Source organism: Urocampus carinirostris, chromosome 7 (assembly GCF_059441175.1).
Source record: "Urocampus carinirostris isolate Australia breed hairy pipefish chromosome 7, RoL_Ucar_1.0, whole genome shotgun sequence".
NCBI classification, from domain to species: domain Eukaryota; kingdom Metazoa; phylum Chordata; class Actinopteri; order Syngnathiformes; family Syngnathidae; genus Urocampus; species Urocampus carinirostris.
The window spans coordinates 31,383,120-31,409,551 of NC_142355.1; the positions used below are offsets into that span (position 1 = coordinate 31,383,120).

Below are 26,432 nucleotides of genomic sequence, written 5' to 3' on the forward strand. Positions count from 1 at the left end.
ATCCAACATTTGTGTGTTGCCCTTTAAAATGTATACTCAAACGGGGATTTTTTGGAGCGTGCAGAGTGAAATAGCTTGGGAAATGGCACCTTTGTTAAAAAGCAGTTTTTATAATTCGACACAAATGCTATTGAAACAAACGTGACTTTACTTAAAGGTCAAGTAAAATATTTTATGTAAAGATTTTTAGCAATGATATAGTTTATAATAATATAATGCTTGTTATGGGCGACACGGGACGCAGTGGTTAGCAAGTGTGCGGCACAGTTCTGAGGTCATGAGATCGAACCTCGTGTGTGGAATTTGCATGTTCTCCCCGTGCTTGTGTGGGTTTCCTGCGGGCACTCCGGTTTCCTCCCATATTCCAAAAACATGCATGTCAGGTTTATTGCCTGGTCCAAATTGTCCCTAGGTGGGACTGAGCGAGCGAATTGTCTGTCCCTGTGTTCCTTGCGACTGGCTGGCAACCGGTTCAGGGTGTCCCCTGCCCACTGCTCGAAGACAGCTGAGATGGGCTCCAGCACCCCCGCGACCCTACTGAGGATGAGCGGTGCAGATAATGGATGTATGGATTTTATATTCATGTTATAATACATGTTTACTATTATAAAATACGGGAAAACGATTTTACTTTACCTTGTAGTATTTTTCTAGTTATTTTTAATGTTTTTAATGATGTTTCTTATATTCATTTTATAATGATAACGTGCTCCGACAACCCTGCCGGTTAAGGAATCCTTGAAGTGTGATGGTAACCTAATGTTATCATACAGATATACCAAATTTAGGGAGAATTTAAGATCATCATTATTTTGTGACAAAAAAATGTTAGCAGTAGCCATTTTGATTTAAATTGGAAAGGTTGGAACCAAAAACAGGTGTTTCATAGGAAGAATACCAGGATTATTAGGTAAAAATAGCATGAAGTCTCATTATGTAGAGCGCTCGTCTTGAAACCGGGAGGTTGCCGGTTCGAAACCAGGCTCCTCAGAGTTAATTGTTATGGTGTCCTTGGGCAAGACACTGAACCCTTAATGGCGCTGGTTAACAGGTAGATGCCTTGCATGGCTGACATCTCTATCTCTGTGTTAGTGTGTGTGTGTGTGTGTGTGTGTGTGTGTGTGTGTGTGTGTGTGTGTGTGTGTGTGTGTGTGTGTGTGTGTGTGTGTGTGTGTGTGTGTGAAAGGGTAAGTGCGAAGCACATTCAAAGTGCTTTACAAGGTCTTCAGTGACTTCAGAAGCACTATATAAAAACAAATCATTTACCATATTATACAAATATTAATAAAATATTTTACTATAACTTGGAAGTAATTTCTCGATTAAAATAAAAAATTAAAATGAGCAAAATCGTCTTATTAAACTGAAGGCATAATCTATTTCCTTCTATTTTGGTGCCAATGACGGCTATAGACGTCAAAGATCCAATTGTATATAGAGTTGGCTGTCGAGCAGTAAATAAAATAATTTTCAGTCATTTTCAGCCATTTCCTGAAAAGCTATTATATTGTTAAAAAAAATAGTATAGTATTGATATCATTAAAAATCATATTTAAAAAAAATATTTTACACTAATATTCTTATAATAATAACAATAAAAATAGCAATAGTAATAATGATAAAAAGTATAATAATCAAGTGATTCAACTAATTGACTGCCAGCCCACATAATTTCACGTTTATCTGTCATTGCCACCAAATGAGTAAATTAATTCAATGGCGTCTTTTGTTTTATCCAGCTACAGTAGAACCTCAGTTTTCGAACGCCTCTCAGTTCGAACAAATCGGAGTCCGACCAAAAATTTTGAGAAATTCTTGCTTCGCTGTTCGGTCAAAAAATCGGAGTTCGACCGCCGGTAATGCGTGAGTGCGTACGCTAGGGTGCGATGTTGAGCGGCGTACGGGTGTTTTAGCCCCTTATTATGCCTCCGAAGAAAGTCAGTGCAAGCAGCAAAGTTGCTACAGGTGAAAAAAGAAAAGTAGTGCGTGCAACTATTGCATTTAAGAAAGAGATAATAGCCAAATATGAAGGAGGTGTGCGAGCGCCTTCTGCTGACCACCACAAAGGTAAGAAATCCTATTCATAAGATTACGATAACGCGAACGTACGATTAGCCTGGGTTAGCTTTATGTTTACGTTAAACATTCATGGTAAACATTCAGGGTGTTGGAACGGATTAAAACGATATACATTATTTTTAACGGGAAAAATGATTTCCGTGATCGACCAAATCGGTTTTCGAACAGGGTTCTGGAACGGATTATGGTCGATAACCGAGGTTCCACTGTATTTGGTTCCAATTTTAATGGATTGTTTTTCAAATTTGAAAAAAATTCTAAATAATTTTAATAATTTTGGGGATTAAAAATATAAAATTTCACTACAACATAAACAAAATTGTACAGTACAATATATTATATTTGTAAACATTATTATGATAAAAATCAAAATTATTTCTAGAAAATATAATACAAAGTACAGTTCAATATATTCTATAGTGTTTTTATAACATAAATAAAATATTTTTGAAAAAATACTAAATAGTACAACACATATTTGCTGATATTTGTTCTAATAATAATATAATATCTTTATTATAGATATAAAAATATTGGGGAAAACACTCAAATGTATTCAAATATTTTATACTAATATAATATTCTCATATAATAATATAGACTCTATAATCAATATATATTATATATAATCAACTTGTTAGTATTGTAATATTATTTAGTGATTAAACTACCGGACAATTAGATCTTTGACATCTATAGCCGTCATTGGCATCGAAGCAGTTTTACAGCTCAGAGGGTAATTTGTAGAAAAGCCATTGAAGGAATTAGTATAGCAAGAATGATTTAACAGCAAACAATCGTTAATACTAAAACTTTAATGACGCCCTTGAGCACTTTTTCCCCGGGATGGCGTGACCAAAAAGACGCCAATTGAAGCGTAAACGAAAGAATTGGTCCTTTCTCACCGATTACTCTCGTTGCGTGCGAACCCGGAAGGGCAGTCGGGCATGCACTCGCCCTCGTGGATGACGAAGTGAACGTCGCTGGGCAGGTGAACTTGTGAGCAAAGGTCCATGGTGATGCAGCGCCAGCCCTCGAACTTGAAAGTGCCGGGCGGGCAGTCGGGCACGCAGCGGCCTTCGTGGTAATAATGCAGGCAGGCGGCGCATGCCGTGTCGCTGTTTGCGTGCGTGCAGCTGCCCAGACATTGGCGGTGGCAGCATTCGCCTTTTTCGGTGCAGGCGTGCTTGCAACGGCTTGGACACACTGGAGGAGACACAGAGGGGACATACAGTAAACACTCATGTTACGGCATCCCCACCTTATGAGGTTTTCACATTACAAAATGATGTTTCTTTCAGCCCCTCTTTCGGGAATTTTCACATCCATACAACATCAACAACAAGTTGTGCCCAAAATTCAAACTTTGCAGTGTTTGTGAGAGATATGTACTTCATGTCTTAAAGATGCCTGTACAATGAAGCATGGCAGAATAAACGTAATTTTCACCTTAAAGAAACTCAAAATGTAGCCATCAATAACTCAACCCCTGACAACAAAAGTGAGTATACCCCTAAGGCCCAAACAAAGCACCACTTGTCATTTTTCCTCCAAAATACCATGTGACTTGTTACTCGGTCTCGGGTAGGAATAGTTAGCAAGTGTGTTCAGTTTGAAGTACACTTGGTATTACTGGTCACTGAAACTCCCAATTTGGCACACCATGGCAAGGAACTCTCTGGGGACCTTAAAAAACTAAATCACGACAGTGCATGAGGTTGCACAAGGCTACAAGATGATTGCCAACACCCTGAAGTTGAGCTGCAGTACAGTGGCCAAGATCCTCTAGTGTTTTACAAAATAAGGATGCACTCCCAACAGGGCTTGAGTTGGATGTCCAAATAGGCTGAGTCAAAGCAAACATTGCACATCCGAATGCTATCTAAGTAAGATAAGGGGTAGGAATGCTGTCAGCATTGCTGCAGAGATTGAAGAGGTGGGGGGGGGACCATACAATTCAGGAACTTTCACTTTAGGGTGTACTCACTTTTGTTGCCAATGGGTTAAGTTATTGACTGTTCTATTTTGTGTTTTTTAACGGTTAAAAATACATTTACACTGTTATAGCGTTACACAAACTACCTTCCATTGTGTCAAAGATGTTTCTTCAGTGGTGTTCTACTAAACACGATAATGAAATCTCTGCAGAAATGGGAGTGCTATACTCACTTTTGTGACATACTGCATGATATTTATGACGTCATATAAGACGCTGGTCTTCCATAGGTACCATTAAGATACCAATATGCCTGAACTCCTCTCTCCTTTGCTTATGGGGCGGCAGTTGCTCAGAGGGTAAGGCGCTCGTCTTGGGATCAAGGGATCCCAGTTCGAATCCCGGCTCGTCCGTGTTATAAGTCTAAGTGTCCTTGGGTGAGACACTGAACCCCTAATACCCCCAATGAGCAGGTTAGCGCCTTACATGGCTGCAACGCCGCTATTGGGAAATGTGGAGCACATTGTAAAGCGCTCTGGGAAGTCATTGACTTGAAAAGCGCTATAAAAATGCAGATTTTTTGGGGGGCGGCAGTGGCTCAGGAGGTAGAGCGCTCGTCTAGGGATCAAGAGATCGCAGTTCGAATCCCGGCTCGTCCGTGTTATAAGTCTAAGTGTCCTTGGGTGAGACACTGAACCCCTAATACCCCCAATGAGCAGGTTAGCGCCTTACATGGCTGCAACACCGCTATTGGGAAATATGGAGCACATTGTAAAGCGCTTTGGGAAGTCTTGACTTGAAAAGCGCTATATAAATGCAGATCATTTCATTTCATTATTGCCCTCTTACTGTTTAGTTCAGAATCTCATGACATGAAACTTGAATTTGAAAAGCGATGGGACCTAAGCCTTGTGGCAGTAGTTCAGGAGGTAGAGCGATCGTTTTAGGATTAAGGGATCCCAGTTCGAATCCCGGCTTGTCCGTGTTACATGCCAAAGTGTCCTTGGGTAAGACACTGAAACCCCAATACCCCCAATAAGCAGGTTAGCGCCTTACATGGCTGCACAGATCACGGCCGCTATTGGGAAATGTGAAGCACAATATAAAGCGCTTTGGGAAGTCATTGACTTGAAAAGCGCTATATAAATGCAGATCATTTCATTTCATAAAGAGAAGAGCAGAAACAACACAGCTTGTGACTATCAAGAAATACAAAAAGGGTACATGTATCTTGACCCTTAATAAGGAAAATGGCGAGAACCAATCAACAATCAGGACGTTTATTATGACTAAGGAAGCATTTTAAGCAACACAGTCTACGAAGGACATGACAACCCTCGTAAGTGGAAGTCATATAATCAGTGAAGATGCAGATATGATGTTGTTTGAACTCCCTCTCACAATGCTTCCTTTCTATCATTTGGTTCAGTTCATAAACTCGTGTAACAAACTTGAAATTTGTTTGGCTGACGGACTCAAGACTAGCAATGATGCTAAAGGAAGACAAAAGATGGTGAAAATAAAAGAATAGATAGAATAGAATAGAATATACCTTTATTGTCATTGTTACAAATGGGCTAACATATTGTGACAACGAAATTGGGCATGACACTCCAGTTTTACACATTCATAGAAGCCTGAGATATTAAAGAAATACGAAGATTGTTACTGTTGCTAAGGAATATGGCCATAACCAATCGACAATCAGGACAATTATCAAAAATATGTAGGCAATTAAAGTAACGTTCTTGAAGAGCATAACATTCATTGCAAGTGGAAGTGTTCAAATTAGTTTTCAATTTAATCCACTGACTTCCCTCACCTGCATCCACCCAGTAATTCCACTCTACCAGCTCACGTCACATCACACCAAAAACCCTGGAGTGGAATGGGGCAGCCCGGGTGTACTTGCCCCTAAAGACCCATGTGGTAGAGGGAACCGTGAATATTAATGTTATCAATTAATTTAAACAAATATAAAACATAAGTAGAACTTACAATACACTATTTTTTGTTCCAAATGTTTTATACAAACACACAACCAGCTAATTACTTTAGTTTTCAATCTGATAAGTTTATCCTGCTTGTTTCTGTTTTTAATATTGGACACAAGCCAAGAAAATTGCATAGGATACTACTTCAATTATTAGGTTGGAATTAGGCATTGTGAGAGTTATTTGGACAGTCCTCTCCTGTTCTTCTTGCATGTTCAAAATTAATTGACGTCTCCTCTCCTTATTTTATTAAATTATAAACTTATCATTATCCCCCGCCATACGACTTTCACCTTGTGATCCCCACGTCAGAATGGATTAATGTCATATCCTGGGGGTTAACTGTAAAATAAATAAAAATAACTGCAGTAGTTGGTCCTGACGCCGACTGCTTATGATACGTTGGGATTTTAATTTTAATATCTCTTGAAAACGTCGTACCAATAATTAAAAAAAGATGATTCATATGCCGTGTTTACAAGTTTTCTCCTATCCTGAATGCACTACGTAGCTTTTAAGAAGCCTAGACCGAATCCAAGCGATTCAAACATCCTTTAACTTTCGTTGGACTTAACTAAAACTAAACACACAAAACTGTATTTATTCAAAATAAGACAAGCTCAAATTGTAAAACAAATTAAATAATCAAAGCTAATGCTAAACGTGAAAAGAGGAGCTAGTGCTAAAATGCTAACAGTAAATAACAGTGTAAAAAAAAATGTTCAAAGCGTGTGTAAAACATGGACTCCTGTAAGTAACACAACATTTTCCAGCAGGCTTAGGTGGGGGGGGAAATATCAATGGGCAAATGGACCTGTGTTTCAAATGAAGCCGCGAGGCGTCATGAATAATAGAACTTTCTCATTTGTTTGTTGTGAGCTGCTTGGATATTGATAGTGCACTTTATTGCCTTTGCTCAAGGCCTCCACACAGAATATCAAATTATAGTAATGCGTTAACCTAGGTTTCCCCCTCGTCACAAAGCATATAACCCACAAAAGAGAACGGAAAAAATGGTAATACCGTATCATACTTGTCAACTGTAACAATTTTGTATATCGGCTTGATTGTTGAGTTTTGGTCAAATATGTTTTCTCATTTTCTAAAATATTTACCTTTGTTCGTATGAATGTATTTTTGAATCCAACATTTTTCAGTCATCATCAGAATGGCAATATTAAATAATTGAATACATTAACAATGACTCTGAAATTCTGAGGTAAATGTTTAAAATTATGCTAAAATACTTGTTTACCTTTTTCTAGTATTTTTATTATTTTTTTGAATGCTGGATTTGAGGATATCGGAAGCATTATCATGTTGGTTATAATACATAAATAAATATATAAGTAATTTAAGATCAAAAGTATGTTGCAGGCTAAATGTTTAAAATCCGAGAAAAGTACTAAGGTTTATATTATATACTAAATTGTCATGATGACTGATTAATTTCACCTGTGCCCGCTCGTTTTGGCGCCAGCCGCTGCTGGCTTCCTGATTGGTTCCCCGTCCTACTTAAGCTCCGTCCTTTCCCTCGCCTCTTGTCAGTCTGTCAGCGAACCTCTGTTTTCACAAGGCAAGCATTTTTGACTCTTGACTCCCGTCAGTCCCGTTTTTTTCACCTGTTTTCCACCTGTCCGTTCCTAATTTCCCCGTTACGGCTAGGACCCGCTTTTGATCTCCGTCCCGGCTGACTCGTTTTGACCCCGACCACGTTTCGATCTCCCGTCCCGGCTAACGATTCCTTTTATCCGTCTACTACACTACGATCTCCCGCTCCGGAAGATACACTTCCGCATTCGGAACACGTTCCGATTCTGTGAGCGGCTTGCTTCCCGCGTCCAGCGAGTACCGGATCGCAGGCGCTGTCTTTCCTCTATATCTCAATAAACTTGTGATTAACGTTACGAATCTGGGTCCTACTTCCATTCTGGTCTTGACACTAAATAAATAAATGAATAAATAAAAAATTCTGACAAAAAAAATATGCTGTCGGCTAAAGGGTCAAAATTGTACTAAAATCGGAGAAAAAAATACTTGCAGTAAATGATTACCTTTTTCTACTTCTTATATTAAATTTTTAATGTTAAATGTGATTATATTTTAAGCATAATTATATAGGTAAAAATGAATAAATAAACATAAAAAATACATAAATATCAATAATTAGGAAATTAAAAACACGCTGAGGGCTTAAAGTTTTACTTAAATCTGAGAATACCGAAATATTATTATACCTTTACCTACCAGTTATATTATTTTTAATGTCCTAATCGTATATTATAAGCATCAGCACTTTGGTAAAACCATCTAAATAAACAAATAAATACATAATGTGGACATAAAAAATACAATGCGGGCTAAATGTTCAAAGTTTTTCTAAAATCGGAGAAAAAAATACTAACATGATTACCTTTTTCTACTTTTTATGTTGTTTTTTTAATGTTAAATCTGATTATATTCATAAACAAAACAAAAATAAATATCAATAATTGGGAAATCATGTCAGGACCAGAACGGAAACAGGACCCACTTGTGTGACGTTTACCACAATTTTTATTAAAGAGAGAGGAAGGGCTGCGCCCACGATCCGGTGTCAGCTGGGCGCTGGAAGCAGATCGCTCTCATACTCGGATTGTGATACGAACACAGAAGTGGATCTTCCGTAGCGAGCGATGGCGGTGTCAGGGGCGGAAAACTGGTCGGTAGCCGGGACTGGGAGATCAAGACGTGGTCGGGGTCAGAAACGAGTCGTAAGAGAGTAGACGTAGTCGGGAACCAAAAGGGGTTGTAAGCCGGGACGGGGGAGCAGACGTCATCGGGATCAAAACGGGTTGTAGCCGTAGAAGACAAACGAGAGCAAAAACGGGACAGGCAGGGGTCAGGGTCGAAAAAGGCTCGTATACACGGAGATTCGCAGAAGGACTGACACCGGGGGATTGACAGGACTGAATTCAGATAGTGACAGGGAGCCAATAAGAATCCGCGGCGGGTGGCGCCAAATGAGCGGGCATAGCTGCGTCACATCAGTAATCATGATAAAACAAAAATATACTAAGGGCTAAATGTATAAAGTTGTTCTTCAATCTTAAAAAAACCTGAAATATTTACCTTTAACTAACACTTAAATTATTTTTAATGTCATATTCATATATTTTAAGCATCAGCACTTTGGTAATACCATCTAAATAAACAAATACATAACTAATACGGACATAAAAAATATGCTTTGAGCTAAATGTTCAAAATGCTTTTGAAATTTGTGAACAAAATACATATCCATAAATCATTTGCATTGCCAAAAGGCCAGCTGAAAACAAGCAGGAGGGGAACGTAAGAGCTTTTTGGCCCAGATGTAAGCGTACCCTCATGTAACCCCGCCTTTGGGAGCAGTTTGTGTTGTTGTACGTATGTTTATGGTCTTGGTTTATTATTTCCAGACAAATTTCTCCACGGGGCCAATAAAGCTGAGAACAAGCGTCTCCTGGTGAAAGGGTAGTCGGGAAACACAGGCACACGAAAACACAAGGGTGTACACTGCTATCATAAGATCCTTTTAAAAGTGCTTGTAAAAGATTGAGTTTAAACTGGTGCAATGCAGATTTGCTCTTGTTTAAAATCTGCTTGGTGATGAGGCGCTGTCTCCGGTAGTGTGAATGCAATTTATACTGCCGTTTGTACTGTGTTACTGCAATGTTACCACAACGTTTGAGGAAAAATTATTTGAGATGTGTCACTAGAACTTTGACGCTTTTGTGCAAAAGTAATGGGTGCGGCTTATAATCAGGTGCCCTATAGTCCGTTTTTCAGGTACATCCAACCGGTGGGAAAACAATTTAAGTAGCTGGCCGCAAGGGCCACATCAGGAGGTAAAGACTGAATTTATTTTTCTTTTTTCTTATCCTAAATCCAAAATATATATATGTATGGCTTGCGGGCCATACATGGCTCTTTCCATGAATAAATATGTCTCGGAGATAAAATATTATTTCTGTAACGTTTGCAATTTATTACTTATTGCAGAGACACTTTGTCTCACGTGCGAAGCCGAGAGAATACAGAGGTTTCGGTCCAGTACATAAAGGACACAATTTTAACGACAGTTTACAGTCAAGGTGTCCCACCAACAGACCCCCCGTTTGGCTGTAAATAACTAAATAATCCTTTTGCATGGAAGCTCATTATATGATATATGTTCGTTGTTGAGACACTTTACGATGAAAAAGGACTCGGCATGCACACCAATTTGTTCTCTCGTTCTTTGCTACCAAGAGGGGTGAGACTCGGAATAATAGTTGCCTGGGGATAATGAATCACTAACGAAACAGCGCAGTTCACTTTAGGCGGGCCACGATGGCACACTTCAGCAGCCCAAACTAGAAAAAAAAAAACTCCGCCAACCAACGCTCGTAGCAATAGTCGACCGGGGATAATGGTTTGAGGCCTCAACTATGCATTTCATTATAGGTGGGCCAGGACGGTCGACTCCTGACAAAAATGCCTGCCGCCGATCGCTACTTGCAGCAAAATGGGATTGGGGTTATTTATTGTGTCGTTTGAGTGCTGTTTAATATAGTCTAAAAGAAAGGAGAACAAAAACATCATATATGACACAAATTTGCCCTCTCATGCCCCTGCAAGAGATTACTGGGGATAACGGATTGCAGCTAAAACAGTACCGAAAAGCGTGCCATAATGGCAAAGTTCAGCAACCCAAACAAGGGGGAAAAAAGTATTATAATGGCTCCTGCTCTCAGCAATAATCCACCAGAGATAACTGTGCACGTCCATAACTATTCATTTCATTTTATGCCGGCCAAACAGCACACTTCCTGACAACACTCCCATTTGCTGTTCCCTACTTGCAGCAACATAGGATAGGTTGCACGAGTGCAGTGCATTTTAAGTGAAAATAAAAGCTGCTGGGCCCGATCTGCCGCCCCCGCTGGCAGCGACATGTGATCAGGAATAATGGATCACAGAATATTGTTCAACCCGTCGATGCACAGAGGCCGTTAAGTGTGAAGTACGAAGTAGTGAGGAATTACAGTAGTACTTTTTTTGACTGTTTCCTTAGATTATTGCCGGCCCCTGCTCGGATCTATAGTCATCCGAGAATAATGGATCGCAACCTTATGGGTGCTGTTTATTTTATTTTTATACAAACAGTTCACGTATCATTTGACCTCTTGGGTCGTTGGGGTACCACTTCGTGTATATATATATATATATATATATATATATATATATATATATATATATAGATATATATATATATTTATATATAAATATGTATATATGTTTAGTGGGCTGGATTTAAAACCAATCAATGGGTTTCCTAAGTCATGATTTGGGGTTTGCAGCTGCCATTGCAAATGAATAGCCCAAATAATTTCTTAAGTCGGACACCCTTAAGTGGCCCGTGGGCCAAAGTTTGCCATCCTTGTTTATCCTCTTCGTCACTTACTTGGCATTCGACCCACAAGGTCAGGGTGGCAGCGGATTATTTTCACAGGACCAAAAAACCCCAAAAATGTAAAAACTCTTTAGGGTGAAAATGTGTGGCGTCTGGCTCAATAGAAAGGCGGAAACCGAGCACGCTCTTTGAAATGCGAACCGGCCGCCGAGCTAATCGCCAGATGAATTTTTCATGCAGCTTCGCAAAAAATCTGCGTGTCCTCGGCATGTGACAGCACCGCAGTGATGCCGATAACTCCCATATGTGTCAAATTCAGTTTGGCCTCACGGAGGGAGTATGGTGGATGGGGGGGTATTTCGTTGCTGACTATTTTCAACTCTGCTTCGGTTTTCTCAAATAGTTGTCATTCTTTCTCACCCTGAGTTCAATCAAACGGCGCAAAAAAAAGGGATTAGGAATCTCGTGATTACGTTGCATCGGATCTCTGACAGCGTGAAGTAAATTTCGCACAGCTATCAAAATGATTATGTTTAGTTTTATGCCAGAACAAACTTTGGAGGAATTGTATTGTCGACAAGCACAATTCAGATTCTGATCTACTTTATTGTCATTCTAGTACACGTGTATACAGAACGAAATGTCGATACATCTGACCCGCACAGTTTCCTTGAATGTACAGATATAAGTAAAAGTTGTATTGTATTATGGCTACGTATAGTATTTTACCATAGTGCCGATAGTGCAAGAGGAGTAGCTAACCAGATGTGCAAAATGGGCAGTCAGGTTAACAAGTCAGGTAAACAGTAACATTAACACTGTAACAATAACGCTGTAAGTACAATAGTGCAGAGAGCAAATGTGCAAGGAGTGGCAAGCTATAAAGAACTGCCAGTAGTGCAAAAAGTCAGATTAGCAGCCGTTTAGATTTAGGTTACTATATGTTAGATTGACCATTTAACAGTCTAATGGCCAGGGGGACTAGACTACTGCGGAACCTGGTGGTCCTGCACCGCACACTGCAGTACCTCTTCCCAGAGGCTAGCAGAGTGAACAGTCCATGATGGGGGTGAGAGGGGTCCCCGATAATGTTCTTAGCATGGGATAGGCAGCGCTTCTGGCCAATGTCCTGAATGGAGGGAAGTGTAGTCCCGATTATTTTCTCTGCTGTCCTCGTTACCTTCCTCACACTACCCCAGTCGGTAGCGCTGCAGCCTCCACACCACACAGAGATACAGCTGGTCAGGATACTCTCTATGGTGCCCCTGTAGAATGCGATGAGGGAAGGTCGGGGCAGGTGGGCTCTGTGTGATTATCATGTGAGTAGAGATAAAATCTTAAAACCTGGCCTGGATTTCGGGCATAAAATGTCAATCATTAGGTCGGTCCGGGCCGGGTTTCTCTCTTGCCGCCGCTGCACTTCGGCGCTGCACTTCTGCGCCGAGCGTACTTCGGCATCTAAGTGCTCACATGATTTGAAGGGGCGAGCCCATAGAAAACCCGAAGCTGCCCTTCAGCACTTCAGGCGAAACCCGTACTTCGGCCAACTTTGGTGCCGCAGTATGCACGCCGCCGAAGTCCAGCCTCAGGTTTACTTTGGGCTCTGTCCCTCAGATCAAGTTGATCCGTCAGGATTCAGGCTGGATTTTTGATGCCCAATCATACCTCTCCATGAGAGTCACTATTCTAAATACCCACATTTTGAATATTTAGACTAATACCAGTGTCTGAAACTCATGACAAAAAGTTACAGGACACATGGTAGACAACTCTGAAAAGTTGCCTGCCCAGCCATAAAGTTGCCAGCCCCATTTTTCGATTAATTGCAGAATTAAGGATTGATAATCAGAATATATAACAGAACAACACTTATATTAAGTTCATTATAAATCTACTTATAACATGCATTGCATGTATATGACATTGCTGTTTTCCATCTGCCATCAGTATGTACCTGTATTTACTCATCTTCAGTCATGCAATGTTTGCGTTGCGTCGTCTGCTACAAGCCATGTGAATTCCTTTTTCCACGATGCTTTTAATGTACGTTTACGTTTTGTAGCGTCATAAATTTTGATAGCTTATTTTGAATCTTTCTTCTGGGGCTGAGGTTTTGGCTTGATTTCTAATCACTCATCCATTTTTCTTGTGTTCTCTGTGCGTCTACTTTGGAAAATTGTATGCAAATGCACGAACTTAGAACGCTTGGGAAAGTCCGGAAGCACCAAGTTATTTGATGCAGGCTTCTGATTGGCTGCAGAGTATGCAAATTGCCAAACAAACCTAATTTTCCAAACCAAACGAAGATTTCGAAATCAAAATAAAACAAACGTTTGATTTTGGAATTTAAAAAAAAAAAAAAAAAAAAAAAAAACCTTGAAAAAGTTATCGGCCACCCGGCCGGAGACGTTTTGTAAGTTGTACGCCCGACGTAAAATATGCATGCCTCGGGCGTCCGGGCAGATGTTATTTCAGACACTAATATAGGTTGTGATTGTTTTGGGTGTGTGATTGTTATGCCACAATTGGATTTAGTAGAGTTTCATTTGAATGAACTAGGTGCATGTTTGTACCCCCGGTAGAACCCCCAAATTATGACATGCCTATGATGTTTTCCCGTTCCAATGAGGAATAATATATATATTTTTAATTGGCCCCTCATCACGGTTTCCTCACATTACGACATCACCAACAAATTCATTTGCATGTCCAAAAACTCAATTCAAACTTAATTTAAATCTATGTGGTGTTATTGCGTATGACTGTGTGAGTTGTGTGCCTCATACGTCTCGAAGAAGCTGGTCTGCTATTGGTCGACGTCATATAAGATGCTGCTCTGCTATTGGCTTGCGTCACTGCATCATGCAGATGCCTGTATGCTATGACCCAGACTATCACATTTTTTCTTTTTCTTCGTCCTGTTTAGAATAAAAACATTTTTTTAGCTATAGGTCCCAATACCTGCAGTGATACTAAAGGGAGTGATATTTTTTGCTTATGAGATGATGATAATGGAAACAAAGCTTGAGATAATAAAGACATACCAAGAAGGCACACGCATTATCAATTCTTGCTAAGGACAATTATTTTTTTTAAAAAGAAGGCGTTTGAAGAAACAAAAGTTCTCACAAGTGATCAGTTGAACATCAGTTACAATTTCAAATTATTTTTGGGATGTTGAAAAATAGCCGGACATTTCTGTAAGTTAGATTTTGTATTGTGTGCACCTTTTTAAGAGTAGAGGACAGTGCTGTAGTGCTTCTTTCTGCCGCTACCAGTGAGTGGCGCTGTGAGGGGTCACCCAGCATCCACCCGGAAGAAAAAAAATCCGCTTGCTCTTCCTAGTTCGCGTGTAAACATTCTATACTGTATCTCCAGCGCGCTAAGAACTTTGACAATTTTATTGTTTAATATCCCGTGCATCCATTCAATATGCTTGGTGTAAAGTTTAAAGAAAAGGGGAGCTGTTTCCTTTGAAATGGAAGTGGAATAAGAAAGATTGATGCGGTTGAAAAAATGGTTGGATTGCTTATTTTTCCGCCCACTCTCAACCACAGAGGAGGACCTCTTGAAGCACATCTTCCAAAAATAAGTTAAACTTTATTTATCTTTACAGAGCATATTATTTCATGAAATGTTTATTTTTTCAATAACAAAACAATACAGGTTACTTATACAAGTCTCAAACATACTTATATAAACCTTAACACACAAAATATAGCACTGAAGCAACTTACGAACAAATTCAACTTACCAACGATCGTCCTGCACCTCTTTTTCGTAAGTAGGGCAGCGTCTGGTATTTAATGTTATTTAATGTTATACGTATGTATATATTTTACAAGCAGTACGTATTGTAGTATTTTGTTAGTCATCTTTCATATGTGTATGCAATTTTATTGTTAGGAACACCTTCGCTAATTAGCATAGGTTTCTATCCCTAGCATGTAGATTGTTTTTGACACATTTTTTTGTTGAGAACACACTTTTTTTTACCAAATAATTCATGATTATTGATTCAACTACCCAAGAATGTGATTGTTATGCCAAGCAAAGCATTTGGTGGAGTGTTTCTCAATGGGTGTGCTGCGAGACCTAGTCTATTACAGGTAATTTTCTAATCTCAATTAAAGCCTCATTTTACAAGACACACACGTTCGGTGGGGAGTTTTGACTTTTTTTTCTTGGACTGCGACCAACAGAGGGCAGCCCAGGAAAGCAGGAACAAGAGTTCTTTACTCACTCTTACCCAAGTTTTTTTTTGTTGTTGCTGCAGCATCACCTCTGTAGATTCCTCAAGCGATCAAAATTCCAAACACGCCAAGCGAAAAAAAAAAAAAGCGGAACAGGGCGCGAGCCTTAAATCCATATAAGTCTACCCGGTTTGAGTGTGTCACCAAACAAGCCGCGGTGTCAAGGATACAATCCTCTATTTATGGACGCAGTAAATGCGTTTCCACAGTCGGGCCATTGTGGCTTTTCCACTACTTGAAAGAAGAGAAGAGGGATGTCCTGAGTCACAAGTTGGCAGACGTCCTTTTGCGAACATAAGTGGATGTTTGATTAGACAGTGATTGAATGGGAAGCATTTGCAGTTTGGAGGTTTGAATTAAATGATCATTTGTCCCACATTACATAGTCTATTAGTCAAAGTATTGAGAAAAATCGGCACAGAAAAATAACATAGGATTTCAAAATTAGGCTTTATTACAGTTAGAGCTGCAACTAATGATCATTTTCACATTTGATGAAACAGTCGATTATATTTTCGATAAATCGTATTTCTTTAAGACTTTTTAATCTCCTTCTCTTTATTCAAATATTGAAGTTTTAGACATATATATGAATAGTGCAGAAAACAACAGAATATTCTATAATACAAAACAATCCAGGAGTTAGTCAATTAACTTGACAATAGACAAAAATAAATACAAATGTATGCTATACACCTGCAAACATGGAAGTCACTATTTTCCTACCACCTTATTCAAAGATCATATCATATTTGGACTTATCATACAAAGCAAAAAAATAAAGAGCAATACATTTCATTTTATATGTATATATATATATATATATATATATATATATATATATATATATATATTATTATTTTTATTTTTTTTTACAAAAGAAATTATCCAAAATGTAAACTCACTTTTCAAAATGTTGCCTACAAATTAGTTTTTGGGGAGGGGTTAAATCTTTGAATACGATACTGTCACAACCACAACAGAAGTAGGACCCAGATGCGTAACGTTAGTCACAAGTTTTATTCAGATATAGAGGAAAGGCAGCGCCCGCAAGCTGGTGCTCGCTGGACGTGGGAAGCAAGCCGCTCACAGAATCGGAACGTGTTTCGAATGTGTAAGTGGATCTTCCAGAGCAGGAGATCGTAGTGTAGTAGACGGAAAAGAAGGTCGTTAGCCGGGACGGGAGAGCAGAACGTGGTCGGGGTCAAAAGACGAGTCGTTAGCCGCGACGGGAGATCAAAACGTGGTCGGGGTTAAAAAAAAAAGGTCGTAACCGGAGACAAACGGGGAAATCAGGAACGGACGGGTGGATATCAGGTTACAAACGGGACCGATGGGAGTCAGAGTCAAAAATGCTTGCCTTGTGTAAACAGAGGTTCGTTGACGGACAGACAACAGGCGAGTGAAAGGACGGAGCTTAAGTAGGACGGGGAACCAATCAGGAAGCCAGCAACGGCTGGCACCAAACGAGCAGGCACAGGTGAAATTAATCAGTCATCATGACAGTTAAGCATTCCCAATATGAAAATTATATATAATATGCTTAAGAATCTGCCCCTTGTGTAGAGTTGAACTTGTCCTTCTTATTTTTTATTTTAATGTATTTACTTATTTTCTGCTTTTTCTGTTTGTACCTCTGCCGCACCAACTGTTCCCTTAAATTTTTTTTAAATTTGTTTCATGATAAAACGGTCAAACACAACAAAGTTATAACGTTCATGCCATGTTTTATGACAAAAAAAAACGTAAGATTACTTTTTCATAAAAATGGTCTTGGCGCCGTCTGCCAGACCAAAGTGGTACTACAACTCTCGGGGTGTACTCTTATTTCCATTGATTTAACATACTCAATGGCTCAGAAATCACGCGATACAACCAATTGACGATCTAATTAGTCACCATGCTTTTACTAATCGATTTTAATCAATTTTATTGATTAGTGCTGCAGCCCTAATGACAATTGTTACAGGGGTTGATTTACGGTTTGAAGCAATGGTCATTTAAATGACGAGAGTGTCTTTAAAAGTGAGGTTTTAAAGAAGGGGCACAATTAAACCAGAATAAGTTAGGAATAAAACATTTTCCATCATCAAAACAGTGAGCTGTTTCTTAACGCTTTAGTTTGAGGCAGAAGTGGGCGTTTATTTTTTTTTTTACTTGCGTGTTGCTTCAGGTTCTACAGTTTGGCAAAATCAAAAGAATATTGATTTACAATTTTCATTTTAATTATCCGACAATACAGTGTAATACATGCTGTAGTGTCATCGATATGGCACAGAGCTAAACCACCAAAGAAGGACTGTGACCACATGGTACATGTGATTCTTTTTCTTGATGGCAAAAACTGCAAGAGTACAATAGAATGCATAGAGACTGGGTGCCAAAAAGTTCAGGAAAATAAAGAGAATATACTTGTCTGAACTATTACAACATATGGTTGTTTATACGTCATATAAACACGATTAGAAACTCTTCATTGCATTGTGAATCCATCAACATGGAAGGGGATGGATTGGACATGAACCCGTCCTGTTAGCCATTGTGTGAGATTAATGATAACAACCAAATCGTTGTACAAGACGTGATGCGGAAAACCCGAAAGTAGTAGTATTTTGCTATATTTTGAAACCGAAAGCTCAAATAAACACAAATTAGCTATGTGGAACACAGCCTTACTTTTGTACATTTCAAACACAGTAACATATTGAAGGGAATCAGCTGCCGTCAGAACAACACTCATGCCTTTTTTAACCAAATACAATAAAAAGCATTGAAAAACGTAAAATGCAATACAGACACTCCCCTACTTCCAAACATTCGAGTTACGAAAGACAGTAGATACGAACGTTTTTTTTTTCAGGATGTCGAAAAATATCCGGACATTGCTGTAAGATAGATTTTGTATTGTGTACCTTTTTCCGAGTACAGGACAGTACTGTCGTGCTTCTTTCCGCCGCTACCGGCGTGTGCCGCTGTGAGAGCTCACCCATTATCCACCCCGAAGAAGAAATGCACTTCCTCTTCCTGATTAATTTGTAAACACTATATACGGTATCTCCAGTGCGCTAAGAACTTTGACATTTTTATTGTTTAATATCTCGTGCATCCATTCAATATGGTTGGTGTAAAGAAGAGGCGAGCAGTTTCTTTTGAAAAGAAAGTGAAATAAGAAAGCATGATGCAGTTGAAAAAAATGGTTGGATCGCTTTTTTTCTGCCACTTTGACCACGGAGGAGAAGGTCGCCTAACTCTAGAATCTCATCTTCGAAAAGTTAAACTTCACTTTATTCATCTTTATAGTGCATATCATTTCATTTTATGTTTATTTTTTACTTCAATACAGGTTATTTATACAAGCCTTAAACAAACTTATATAAACCTTAAACATACAAAACATAGCACTGAAGCAACTTATGAACTTATTCAACTTACGAACGATCGTCCGGAACCTCTCTTTCATAAGTAAGGCAGTGTCTGTATTTAATGTTATTTAATGTTATACGTAGCCTTAAAAATACTTATATAAGCCTCTAGCACTGAAGCAACTTACGAACAAATTCAACTTAACAACGATCGTCCGGAACGTATCTCGTTCGTAAGTAGGGCAGCGTCTGTAGTTCAAGATTCACAATTATCATTATTACTGTTTAGCATTATATTTTTACTATGTTAGTGCGGCGGACTGGACTGAAGAGCATAACAGGCCGTAGTTTGCCCACAGTCAAGGGTTTTACCTTTGGAGTAGGGTTTCAAAACATGAGGATGAATTGCTGTATTGTGATGCAAAATGTCAGACGGGTGTACGTTTATTTTTATAGATGCGGCATCTATAATGCATAAGACGTACAAGTACAGTCGGGGTAGAACTGCCAAGTCCTATTGATCGTGGCGAGCTTCTCGCCAGCCGTTTTGCGTCTTCTGCTGTCAGACAACCGCGTTGCTCGCTCGCGGGCGTCTGCAGGGAGTTAATCTCAAGCGAGATTTGTCTCACGCGATGAAGACTCGAACGAGAGAGGGGATCATCTTCGAGTTCCGCGCGATCCGGTCCAGGACTTCTCTCCTCATCTCTTCTCGTCCTCGCTGAATTATTAACATTGGATACGGCCATAGCTGGAATACGTTTCTTGGGAGAGTCGGTCAGCTTACAAGGTCAGGGACAGTGCAGTTCTGACGTCGTCATGACGATCTGAGACCCCCCCTCTCCTTCTTGCAGGCTTTTACTGTAAAGCGTTACGAAGCAAGTGCTTTCAGTGAACGATTCAGTCGTGTAAGTAATGGGAGTCGCCACGCAGAAAACGCATGCACAGGCTGTCACCTGCCGCTGATGAGCAAGGACATTCTATAGGTTTGTTTACCTGAAGGGGAATTCAGTTACACTTAGTTGGACAGGTCCTGAGTGAAATAAAGTAAGCCAAGTATATTTATTACAGTAGAAGGATACGACATTAAGGTGGGGATTGCAATGTGAAATTTCCATATGACGGGGTATCGTAACCTATGTTAATCAGCTAATGTGTTCCAGGTAAAAACAATAAAATTGTACATCAATATTGAACATTAGTAACAAAATAGTACATCACATATAATATACATGTACATGATATATATTTTTATGGTCCAGGAGAGTTTGTGGGTGGATGCAGAGAGGGGGAGGTGAAATTAACCCTAGAGAACCCAATAACCAATTTCTTTGGAAAATCATGACCTTTGAGTTGAATTAATATTGATTTTAAAACCTTGGTTTGCGAGAATCGCTGTGCTCTCAGAAGACTTTGGTGCTAAAATCATCTCCTCATTCTTAATAATTTTCCTTATCAGCCTTATTTCTTTGCAATCATAGGGGTGTGTGCGATTTTGTTTATGTAAGTCTTTACCATCTTAAGGCCAACAACCAGAAAACTGGAGAACCCCACACCTGTTGATCATTACTGGCAACTGACTCTATTTAGGAAAGAGGCATTTCAGTACTGTGCCAACAGCAAAAGCTGTAGGATCATTGCTTGCCTTTTTGATGTCTCTGCCTGTTCATGTTTCCTGATACTGGTCTTTGATCAATCCTGGACTTCCTGCACTTTGCCAGTTGTGTTTTTTTCCCAGACTGTGTTTTGTGTTTAGCTTACTCTCTCTTTTGTAAATTACCTTTACCCTCAATAAACTCTTGTCACGCAACTTATGTGTCTGCTCTTGGATCATCGACGGTTCCCATTGTTATGATTTTTTTATTTAAGCCATGCTAAATAATTCATAGTTGGTTGGGAAAACGCCTAATAAGAGGAAGAAAATAATCTAATTCCACATTGTAAATGAAAAAAACATTGTTTGTTTATATATATATATATATATATATATATATATATATATAATATAGTAGTGGAACTGAGCAAGCGTGTGGATAAGAGAGCACCCGGTTGGCTTGGACAGATGGAGAGGATGGATGAGAAGCGAATGTTGAAGAGGATCTACAAAGATGGAGTAAATGGCAGCGATTGACGTGGATGGATGGTGTTATGAGTGCAGTGCAGGAAAGAGGTCTAAATATAATGGAAGCTAGAGCATCTTGTTGGTGATAGGAAGGAGTGGAGAGGTGTTGTGAAAAGATAGTGGGATTGTGGACTCATTTTAAAGGATAGGCTGGGCACCCTTATGATGCGGCAGGGGTAAACCAGTGAAAGCTGTCGGGCCCTGCTGTTGAACAGAAGAGTGTGCTGTGTCACCCTGACCCGAGTGACAGACCGCTTTCTTGTGCCCTGTTTCATCTGGAGGGACCAAAGCATGACCAACTTGGGTGCCGAGGTGCCTAACTTGTGTGGGTGTTTGGGCATTTGGGTTGGCCATGGTCCAAAAATCTTTGTGTGTTTTTTTTTGCTATTTTACCCTTTATTTTCTTTCTTTTTTGTATGTTTGTCTTGGTGTCGGTCATCCCTCATGAGGGATATGACCAAGGTAGATACGTATATATATATATATATATATATATATATATATATATATATATATATATATATATACTAGCAGCACGGCGGCGCAGTGGTTAGCGCGTGTGCGGCACAGTTCTAAGGTCTTGGGAACCTCCTGTGTGGGTTCAAATCCAGCTACCGGACTTCCTGTGCGGAGTTTGTATGTTCTCCCTGTGCTTGCGTGGGTTTCCTCCGGGCACTCCGGTCTCCTCCCACATTCCAAAAACATGCATTGCAAGTGAATGAGCGAGCGAGTTGTCTGTCCCTTTGTGCCCTGCGATTGGCTGGCAACCAGTTCAGGGTGTCCCCTGCCCACTGCCCGATGATTGCTGGGATGGGCTCCAGCACCCCCGCGACCCTACTGAGGATAAGCGGTGCAGCTAATGAGATGAGATATATATACTATCAATACATTCTTTTAGTAGCAGCATATGGGGGAGAAGGTACCTTTTTCAATACTGAATACAAATAAGGAGACTCAAAGTGACCAAATCACTGACATTTTGCAAAAGTGACCTTTTGCAAGGTTTTCTGTTTTTAAGGGTACACGTAACAGCAAGATGTCAGACTATCATGTCAACTCCCTCAAGGTGAGCCTCATGTCATTAAAATACAGTTTTCTCAACCTAGTTAAATGATACTTTGTGTATTTTGTTTATTATTCAAATCAATATTGTTTTCTATTAATTAACAATGTTTTTGTTACAACTAGGGGGCACAACGTAATACACATTGTCCCTTTAAAGAGGAATTTAAAGAGAAATCTTGTTATTTTTTTTCTTGTTTAAATACATCAATCTTAAACATTTTTCTTTTGGTTGGTTTGTTGGTTGCTTGGATCCATTAATCACTGGAGTTGTAGAGGCACCATTTCCTGTGGTATCTCTTGGGCAAGAACAGCCTGGTGGCACCCATCCCTCTCATATGTATCCATGTCTTAGGCGAATGTGCTAACCATGAAGGGAAAAAAAATTCTAAAAAAAAAATAGTTCTTTCCTATGAGAGCAACAAAATAATTGTCCCTGCACAACACAGCTTCACAACACTATATTGTCTGAACCTTGCTGTGAAATATTTCAAGTGAGTTAGTTAGCCATTGTTTGGATTCCCACCTACTGGATCACCAATTGTTCCATGGGAACACTTGATTGTGCACATTTTGTAGAAGGCCGCCAGGGAACAGATAGCTTGGCAGATAGCATGCTGCTCAATTGCTCAGCCATCAATCACTCAAAGACACACACAAAGAGACACAAACACATACAGCCAGACGCCGCCAAAACGGGAAACAGGCCACCGTATCCTTTAACTAGCAGACCAAAGAAAGGCCATCAAAGGGCCGCCGTAGACTCCGGGCTTTTTTCCGGCTCTGGGTTTCCGAGTGCTTTTTCCAGGAGGTTTTATTAGGACGCGATTGTTCCGCCCTGACCTCCCACACCGAGGAGTGTGTGTTTGTCTGCAGCCCACCGCTCTGGGGTTGAGTCGTACTCCGCGGTGGTCACGGTCTCTCCAGGGGTCCGATACTATCGTGTAACAGCCAAAGTTGCCTTAGTGATTGGCATCGGACTTGTGTGATGACTAGTGTTCTCTATATGACAAATTACGGTAATGTTCCAAGAAAATTGCTGCTCTTTGGCCAATGAGTTGATAAGAAATGTGTCTGACAATACTTGATTCAATTAAACTTTTGTATAATTTAGCACTACCAGTGGTTATAAAAAACATAATAGACCGATATTTGTTTAAAGGTGTGTTGCCTTGTTTGAGGTGTCCTTAAAAAAGTTGAATATTAAACATGTGTGGAGAAAATAGCTTCAAATGGTCAACGGTAAATGGTCTGCGTTTATATAATGCTTTTCAAGTCAATGACCTCCCAAAGCGCTTTACAATGTGCTTCACACATACCCATTCACATACACACTTACACACCAATAGTGGCTAGGCATATTTGAATCTAATTCAATGGTTTTCAATTCGGCCAGCAGGTGGTGCTCACGATTTCCACACAAATTAGTTCCCTAAATAGTCTCCTTTTGTTTCTAGTATCAATTATCATGAAGGAAGCAATACTCATAACATATTGTATTTTATCTTTAAATGATTGGTTTTGCAGTTCATTGATAATAATGATTGATCAGTTTCATTCTTACAAACTCGGACTTATTTACATGGCAAGGAAAATTCAATCAAATGAAAGAATATGGAACATTGATGACACAATGATACACGGCGTTAGCGAGGGGGAAAAAAATTGTAGTGTAAATAATAAATCCAGTTTTAAGATAATTCACTTATTTACATGATTAAAATTATTTCATACCGAAGACAATTTGATGCATGCCTGGGTCAGCCGGAGCATCACGAAGGGGGAAAAAGGTGTGGGTGGGGATGCGTGGTTAGTGCGGCTGCATGTCTTACTTCGAGCAGAGCTGTTCAGGGTGGAACACATGAGGTAGGACGAATGAGGGGGAGGGGGAGTGCTGAATACTATTGTCAAGCTTATCCTCACAGGTTTTTTCCCCTTTGTTTGTTAGTGTAGCATGCAAATGGTGAAAGCAAGAAGAATGCCTGCTTCAAGTCGACCCAAACACCAAATCAAACATCAAGAAAGATGAAAAAAGTTTAGAAACATTTATTTCAAGAATTATTATTATTCTAGTAAAGAACATAACAGCCACCCCCCCAAAAAAAACAACAAAAAACTAAAGATGTCACAGTTGCCATGGCGCCCAATTGGCGCCAGCTGCTGCTCAATGACAGATTGGCTTCCCTATTCAAGCTCACTGCTCTCACTCAACCTTTGACAAGACATGGGTTTTTACTCGGTCCCGTTTCCTGTTGGCATTTCCTGTCCAGTATTGTTCCCGTTTATTTTGTCCTGTTTGATATCGGTTTCTAGTTTAGTTGCCGTCCATTTTTGTCCTGTTTATTATGTTCTTCAGTTTTCGTTTTCGTCTAGTTTGTCCTGTTTTATTTCGATATCCTGTTTAAATATCAATCCTGTCTGTCCCATCCAGTCCAGTATCAACCCCTTCCTGTCTTTCCACGCCAGACCACTGACTAACGTGCATGAATCCCCATTTCCCGTAAAATAAAAGGCTTGTGTGAGAAACGTTACGCGATTGGGTCCTGATCCTGCTCCAGTTCATGACAAAAGAAACCTCTAGTAAAAAAACCAAAACAAAACATAAAAGCATAGTAAATTTTGAAGAATAATCCAAAAACTAAGCTTAAGTTCCGGGCATATTGAACAATATACCTTTTTTAAGTGTTTTTCTTATTAAACAAAAACATGTGAAAATACATATATATATATATATATATATATATATATATATATATATATATATATATATATATATATATATATATATATATATTGCTATAAATACTATCCCAAAGGCCATTATTGTAATGAGCAAAGTTATCTGCCAATAGAGCAAGAACTTTGTTATTTTTCCCACCTAACAGCAATAATTACTTTATTTAGTTAGGCGCTATTTGCATTTGGTTGATGGAAGCAAAGCTTTAAAGTGCTTTGCATACTTACATTTTTAGGGGCTGCAGTTGCACTAAAAGCCAGAAGGGCAATCATAAGAAAATAAGTTAAAAAAAACATGATTCATCTCTACATAAAACAATCTTTCAATGAAATAGGCGATTTTATTTTACAATCGCCACCTGAGAATGGTTCAATGTCCTATCTCAGGGGTCTGCTGCATTATGAAAACAGCGTTCTTGTTTTACTTTTCGTCACCGTTTTTACCGTCAACAAAGAAGTAAAAAATTCAATATGAAGTCATGTTAAAAATATTTTTTTTGTCCATGAAATGAAATGAAATGAAATGAAAAGATATGCATTTTTAGAGCGCTTTTCAAGTCAATGACTTCCCAAAGCGCTTTATATTGTGCTTCACATTTCCCAATAGCGGCCATGATCTGTGCAGCCATGTAAGGCGCTAACCTGCTTATTGGGGGTATTGGGGTTTCAGTGTCTTACCCAAGGACACTTCGGCATGTAACACAGACAAGTCGGGATTCGAACTGGGATCCCTTAATCCTAAAACGATCGCTCTACCTCCAGAGCTACTGCCTCCCCATGCAAACAGATGATTTCAATTACTTTTCATATATAATTCTAAGGATTTTTTTTTCAGGGCCAAATTCAAGCAAAATTCAAGGACTTTCAAAGTCATTTTTTGTCAGGACCGGAACGGAGACAAGACCCACTTGCATTGTGTTTCTCACAGGTTTTATTGGAAGAATGAAAAAGGGTTCCGCTCACGATCAAGTTTTCGCTAGGCATGGGAAGCAAGTCGCTCTGATACTCTGATTGTGCTCCGAACGCGGAAGTGGATCTTCTGTGGCGAGCGATGGTGGCGTCAGGGACGGAAAAAGCGGGTCTGTAGCCGGGACTGGGAGAGCAAGACGTGGTTGGGGTCGGAAACGAGTTGTAAGCCGGGACGGGAGAGCAGACGTGGTCGGGATCAAAAACGGGTCATAAGTCGGGACAGGAGAGCAGACGTGGTCGGAATCAAAACAGGTCGTAGCGGGAGACAAACAGGAGCAAAAAACGGGACAGGCGTGAGTCGGGGTCAAAAAAGGCTTGCCTAGTATACACGGAGATTCGCAGCTTGACTGACAACAGGGGATTGACAGGACTGGGTTCCAATACTGACAGGGAGCCAATCAGAACACGCGGCAGTTGGCGCCAAATGAGCGTGCACAGCTGAGTCACATCAGTAATCAGTATCAAAAGAATAAATCTGGTGTCAATCAGGTCATTTGCAGATCCAC

At 39.7% G+C, this 26,432-nt stretch overlaps 1 protein-coding gene across 1 annotated transcript in view; it reads right to left on the minus strand.

Moving 5' to 3' along the window:
• The window catches only part of igf1ra (insulin-like growth factor 1a receptor), a 153,265-nt gene that overhangs the window by 45,150 nt on the left and 81,683 nt on the right, over positions 1-26,432 (minus strand). The window contains exon 3 of the mRNA XM_088340561.1: positions 2,985-3,285. Within this exon, the coding sequence (XP_088196687.1) occupies positions 2,985-3,285 (301 nt within the window). The remainder of the gene's footprint in view (positions 1-2,984; positions 3,286-26,432) is intronic.